This window comes from Nelumbo nucifera, chromosome 6 (assembly GCF_055504915.1).
Source record: "Nelumbo nucifera cultivar China Antique chromosome 6, China Antique-T2T, whole genome shotgun sequence".
Lineage (NCBI taxonomy): Eukaryota > Viridiplantae > Streptophyta > Magnoliopsida > Proteales > Nelumbonaceae > Nelumbo > Nelumbo nucifera.
The window spans coordinates 17,039,107-17,046,033 of record NC_142654.1 but is presented as its reverse complement, the minus strand read 5'-3'; the positions used below and the strand labels follow the sequence as shown (position 1 = coordinate 17,046,033).

General features: G+C 34.4%; 1 protein-coding gene across 1 annotated transcript; it reads left to right on the top strand.

The window, feature by feature from the left end:
• Nucleotides 1–1,323: 1,323 nt before the first annotated feature.
• CP33 (chloroplast RNA-binding protein 33) lies at nucleotides 1,324–3,526 on the top strand. The gene is made up of 4 exons (XM_010249336.3): nucleotides 1,324–1,870; nucleotides 1,981–2,082; nucleotides 2,607–2,915; nucleotides 3,006–3,526. The coding sequence occupies exons 1-4, from the start codon at nucleotides 1,454–1,456 to the stop codon at nucleotides 3,135–3,137; spliced, it is 960 nt and encodes a 319-aa protein (XP_010247638.1). The 5' UTR covers nucleotides 1,324–1,453; the 3' UTR covers nucleotides 3,138–3,526.
• The last annotated feature ends 3,401 nt before the right edge of the window (nucleotides 3,527–6,927 follow it).

Below are 6,927 nucleotides of genomic sequence, written 5' to 3'. Positions count from 1 at the left end.
ACTTTTGTTGTATTATTGGGTATTTGAAAGTGAGATTAAATTGATCTCGTTGATGTTTTCATTGCATTTGACAGCGCATGTTTACTGAAGTGGAGCCTCTCTTTCTTTGGCCAGAATTTGCCAAGAATGTTGCTCGGCCTGACATGAGGATGAGGTTAATCACTTATTATACGTTGGTTCAAAGTAAAAGATTAGGTTTGGGCTTAGCTTTTGTCAAAATTTGGACTGTACATGATACGTAAACAGTTCTATTCAAAAGGCACCGGAAGAGCAAAAAAAATAATATTAATAATAAAATAAAATAAAAATAATAGATGAACTCGTTTCTAATTTTTTTCTTGAAATGTTCTGATTTAATGTTCAAAATATAAAAATAAGGCCAGAACTTTGAATTTTCAACAACCCAATAGCTTTCTACATGGCAAGATGATCTGGGTCCCATTCTACATGCTCACTTTGTACTCTGTAGCCTGGACGTGCTCACTTACTATTTGGGTTCAGCTTTATATACCAAAACAAAACCACCCATGTCTACCCCTTGAAACAGGTCAAACCCTGAAATCAATTTAAAACTAACATATCGGTGATGGGTTAATACGTTGCAAAATTTTGATCCTTGATTTCAGTTAAAAAAACACATATAATTCATATTTTTCTTTTATGAATCGATTTATTTAACCAGATTGTTTAAATTTATCTTTCTAACTCAAAACAAGAAAAAATTTCACAATGTATAATATAGGGGACATTTTACAACACGAATCGTTTTTCTTGCTGTCATAAACAAATCAAAACAAATTGGTTTAAAAACAGATTGTTTCTCAAAACAAAAAACACAAAAAATATGTTTTTGGTTGTGTATATGTTTTTTTTTTCAAAATTGCAACCAGAAACGCGTTTTTGAATTCCTGGTTTCAAAACATGTTTTTATCTGATTATTTCTATAAAGTATATAATTTTTGTACTACAAAATTTGTTTTCATTTAAAAAAACGTTCTTCTGATGGTTCCAAAAACATATATAAATAAAAAGAATTTATCTTTGAGTTTAAGAACATAGGTTTTGTTTTTTTACTGATGTGACGATACACATACTCCATATTTTAGTTTAAAGAATCAATTTATTTAACCATGCTTTGATTTATGTTTCGAACTCAAAACAATAAAACAATTCACGTTGGAGAACCCCCCCGACCAGAAAAAAAAAAAAAAAAAAAAACTGTTTTCCAGAAAACAGAAACAAAGATGAAATGATTTCGTTAGATGCAGCAGCCAAACACCCGATACAAATGGATATAAATAATAAATGGTACAGGTCAGAAGGGTCAGCTTATCCTTTGCTGGATTTCCAATTCACAACTGCTAAATTCCAAATCCGTTTTTATCTTCTTCACTCGTCCACAGTCTTCCTTCTACATGTCTAGCGAAACCCAGTTTCCGAAAGATTGCTTCTAATGGCCATGGCTGCAACAGCTACTGCTTCGACATCGGCTTCAATAGTTCGCCTCCACAACCGACTCACCAATCTCTCGTCCTTCGACCACCACCTTTTCGTCACCGTTGCCATTGCAGGAGCAGCAATAACAAGGAAACATCAAACCCAAATCCTCAAATTCAAAGCCCAAAACCCCCACCTGCCTCTTCTGTCACTCCGCTCTCCCTCTCACCTCTGCTATGTTTCCTCTGCCTTTGAGAGCTTCGAAGACCCGGAAGAAAATGAAGCCATCGCTGATGATGAAGAAGAAGAAGGACATGACGAACGGACATATGCAGAAGAAAGGAGATTATACGTGGGGAATTTGCCTTTCTCCATGACTTCTTCTCACCTTGCAGAGGTCTTTAGTGAGGCTGGTCAAGTTGATGCTGTAGAGGTATTAGCCTTTAATTACACTAACCCTTTTCGTCTCTTTCGTTGTCTTCAAATGTACCCAGAAAAATATAACTTGTCTCAATCTCTTATTTTTCTCTTTTGAATTTGTAGATTATTTATGATCGAGTGACGGACAGGAGCAGAGGATTCGCATTTGTGACGATGGGCAGCGCTCAAGATGCCAAAGAGGCTATCAGAATGTTTGATGGTTCTGTAAGTATCAGAAATCAGAATCTAAGTTTGAACAGAGAGAAAATGGAACTGATAGAGCTATAAATTTAATTTTGCATGCCTTATGAATACTTCGCACCCTTTAAAACTATATCTAGGAAGTCGAGAGATGATTTTTAGTATATTTTTCTCATCTAACAAGTACCTATTGAATCAACTGTAACTTACGAAATAATTGTGGAATAGTTGCATCAAGACGATAGAATGTGAGCATGGAAATTGTAGTCTGAATCCAGGGTGTTCCATATGTTTGTTTCATTAAATAAAATTTATTTGTTCAATTGTTTAGTTCATTGAATTGGACTTCATTTTTTGATTACTTAGAAGATCTTTGAAGTGGGAACTGTCAAATGGCAGCCACCAAGCTTTTCATAGATGCTATCATTGAATCTTGATGCAGAGAATCCTTAGAAAATAGCCTAGTTATTATCACATTTTCTTGTAACTGAGAGATAATGTTGTTTGTTATTGTCACCATTGTTGGTGGTGGTGGTTTGGGGTCCCAGCAAGTAGGGGGCAGAAGTGTAAAGGTGAATTTTCCGGAAGTTCCACGAGGAGGTGAGAGGGAGGTGATGGGTCCAAAGATCCGCAACAGTTACAGGGGCTTCATTGACAGCGCCCACAAAATTTATGCAGGAAACCTCAGTTGGGGCCTCGCTTCTCAGGGACTGAAAGATGCCTTTGCTGATCAGCCTGGCCTACTGAGTGCCAAAGTCATCTTTGAAAGAGACTCTGGAAGATCCAGGGGATTTGGGTTTGTCACTTTTGCTTCTGCAGAAGAAGCACAATCTGCCCTGGAATCCATGGATGGTGTGGTAAGTTTTACTTGGTACAGTAATTGAAATTGAAGCATTTATGTTTTTCTTTCTAAATGGTTGTGCTTGTGCATGTTGACATGCAATTAGGAAGTGGAAGGGAGGCCCCTACGATTGAATATGGCTGCAGAAAGAGCTAGTCCTGCTTCACCCCAAACACCAGAGAGCAGAACAGAAGTTTCCCTTAATAGTGGAATGCAATCCAGCATCAGCGCCTACTGAGCAAATGATGTCAGAAGATGAAGTGTTTTTTCTATGCTCCTCAATGATAGTGAGAAGAACAACAACAGAGTTAATGTCTTAATTTTGACTTGCATTTTTTCGGCTCTTGAGGGCCTTTTGAAATTCATGTTTACTGATGGAAAGTGCTATTATCAGATGACCATTTTGAGCTTGGACATTCTTAGTTCAATTTAGCTCAGTGAGAGTGATATGGCTAATGCTGGGTCCATGGAGCTAGTCAGAGTGATAGCAACAGGACCATTCAAGGTGTTGCAAAATAATCTATTGCCTTCTGCTCTGTCATCCAGATCTTTGATCCTATCTGTTTGTTTATGAGAAGTAATATGAAATGGTTCCACTTTATATGAAAAAGAATGAAGATAGAAGGGTTAATTGTTTGGGTGTGAGGTGGGAAGCAAGATGATGTGGTCCCATTTTATATAAGAGAGAAGTGAGGTAGGAGGAAGGTGACATCCTGTTCACATTTGCACTGCAAACAAACAGAGCCTGGGGAGTTTTAAAGAAATAAAAGATCTGCTATCAATTATTCAATCACTGCCATCAAACATCAATTAGTATGCATTAATATAAGCAAAATTTAGCATGTTGTGTTTCAAACCCTCTTGTCAGGTGGGTGGAGGCAAACTTAATTTAAACAAAACCCCCATATTGTGTTATTCCATAGCATTTCAGTATATCATCATCATCATCATCATCAAAGCCTTTTAATCGCTAGAGAAATCAGAATATCAAAAGAAAAAAGAAAAAAAACATTATAACAGAACACCACCAAAAACAATATACCATTTCTCCTTGCATTTGGAGTTCCATCTTTACCACCATCTGAGCAGCATGATCACATCTCCTGCTTGAAAAGAGAAAGAAAAAAAAACAGAGAAACGTTTATTCTTGAATCTTTACCAAACATTAGGGCTTAAGAGTTAATGACATTTTTCAAATGAAGCTTTCTGCACATAGAAGCTCCTTACTGCTAAACTTTTGAAATTTGAGGGAAGCAAGCATCACTTGATAACAACACCATAGTTTTTATCACATCTTTAAACTAATATGCTATGTGATATTGTCACCTCCAAAAAGAGGTTTCAGGGTATTGATCACTTCACTAGAACCTTTCAACTTTGATATCAAATTCTTCCTGATCTCCAATATATATGGGTTAGGCTGCACAGTATTAAAACAAAAAGATCATGCCTAGCTTTCCAAATGCATTGAACTGTTTTCCTACAATTAGAGAAAATTTTCCAACTTTCTTGTTTGCAATTGAATTCTTTGTTTTAGCCAATTCTTCATTTATCTGCTAAAACTCAAATTGTTTTGACCCCCTATCTTTGTGCTGGAAGGACCTCCTCCAAACTACACTACCCTAGGGAAATCACAACTAAATAGAACATGCCCACAGTTTATGGTTCATTGTTACAAATAGGATAAACTTGATTATATATACTTCAAATGCATCATAATTCACCTGTGTCCTAACTCCTAAGGATATCTATTCTTTATCAAAATTTGCTTTAGAGAACACAAAACTGACATTTATAAAAAAAAAATGGTGTAAAAGCATTAGATGATATCTAGATAACCTAAGGGATACAATTTTATGCACAAAATCAGTGATCAAAGAAGAGGAAATTCAACATAAAGTAGAAAAAAGTTAGGGGAAGGGATCCCCTTGCCTTTGACTAAGGGTATGTTAAATTGTTTTCCTTTAGAGTTTTACTAATGATAATTCTGTACAACATAATGGAGACACATGCTGCATAATCTGTTGCATCTAATGCCTCCTAGACTATTCAAGGGTGGTCCTTAAGGCTGTGTTTGGTTTGAAGGAAAAAGTAGGGAAACCTTTAGAAACCTTATATATGTTTTCCTATGTTTCCCTTCCTTTCCCTACCTTTTCCTTCAAACCAAACATAGCCTAATAGTTTGGTCAATAAAATCAAAGTTGTTTGTAAATAGAACAATTTAAACAATATCTTAATAGCTCATAAGATCATCCACCAGATGAAAAATAATATAGAGGAAGAAATGAATAGCTATAAAATTGACCACTAACAAAGTATATGATAGAGGAAAGGGAAAATTCTGCAAAGTACCATGACCCTTTATCATTATCTTAAATGTGGATCAATCACCTCATCAAAAATTATCTACATTTGATGGGCTAACAAAGATCTTTTCAACTTCTTGATCTTTTGACCTATTGCCTATTACCTATAATCATTTGTTCTATTTCTAGCTTGTTGCAATATGAATATAGCTAGTTTTCTATCACCCTATCTCAACTAATTATTTTAGGATTTAGAACAAGAATCAAAATCCATCAGAATTGGAATCAGAATGGTCTATTCCTCCTGTCTATTTGGTTCAGACAGGAATCAAAATCAGAATCGAAATATATTTTTATCACATCTTTTAATTTCAAGTAAAAAAAGGTGCATTAGTCGAAATGGTATAGACCTAATCATCCAGCCCTAACTGATGCGTTTTCATCAAACAACAACCCAAAATAAAGAAAAAAAAAAAAACTCATTAGTTACATTTTTCACTCAGTCCTTAGTTGTATTATTAGATGTTCAACCAATGTATATCTAATTAAGGCTTTTTCTGTGTGATTGTTTCTATGTTTCAGTAGGTTATCTTGAACAGGGAAAACATTCTTGAAGTATATAAAGCAGCTTGGAGAAAATCAATAAACTAAAAATAAGGTAAAAAAGGCCCAATAATAATAATAATAATAATAATAATAACAATAATTCATCTTACTTGCGATTTTGTGTCATAATTTCAAGTTACATAATTTTCTCATCTTCATGATATAATCAAAAGTACTTGTATATATTTTTCTTTCTAAAGAATGTGTATTAAATGCATGTTCAATCTAAAATTCTTTTTATACATTTTGTTCGTTTGAATCAGAAATATAGTTGATAAATAAAATTTTATGATACGTTTATATATAACAATAGGTCGCCATGTAAATAAGTATGTATATTGTCGTGTTTCCATCATTTGATCTTTCTTTTTTTTTTCTTGTAAAATTGGTTTATGGTTTGAACTGTTGCAAATGTTGTCTAATATGGATGAGAAAAAAAATTACAAACCTTTGCTTAAATTGTTTCTTTTCTATTTTAAATGTTGTATGTTCTAGTTGATAATTCAGTTGTTTTTGTTATATGTCATCTTTTACTGATTTTGCACTCATCTATTTATTTCCTACAATAGAGAGACAATTGCAAGAGACAATGGAGAACTCTCCTGGAAAAATCAAGAAAAACAATAAACCTAAGATCCCAAGTGATCAACTGAGAGAAGGCTGCTTCACTGTCCAGACCATTGTTAGCTAGCCAATCCGCTCCATGGTTATCTTCCCAAAACATGTTTTTGGGTTCAGTTTGGAAGGAGTACAAATACAAATATGTAGAGTGTAAAACCTTGTATTTTGTATTATTTTCTGTCTATTTGTACTGTACGTATTTATATTTGTACTCCTTCAAAATGGAGCCCATTGTACTCCATCAAATGAATAAGATCACAATCAATGCTTTTACAATTACAATATTGGATGAGAGAGGTGCATTACCACAAAGGGGTTGAACTTCACCTTTGAGAACTTTGATCACAACTTTGTTGATTAATTTTTTTCGTGCCCAAGAGACTACTTTTGGTGCTATGTGATCTAGGAACTCTTTTTGTTTCAAGTGTTTTTCTTTGAACCATTTGGACCCAAAGATTATTATTCTCATTTAGGATTTTCCATCCTAGATTTTTT

Bases quoted from the DNA above. Each gene is read 5' to 3' on its own strand.
- CP33 (XM_010249336.3), top strand. From the start codon at position 1,454: ATGGCCATGGCTGCAACAGCTACTGCTTCGACATCGGCTTCAATAGTT. The intron at 1,871-1,980 runs GTATTAGCCTTT...TTGAATTTGTAG, and splicing joins GTCAAGTTGATGCTGTAGAG to ATTATTTATGATCGAGTGAC. The intron at 2,083-2,606 runs GTAAGTATCAGA...TTGGGGTCCCAG, and splicing joins TCAGAATGTTTGATGGTTCT to CAAGTAGGGGGCAGAAGTGT.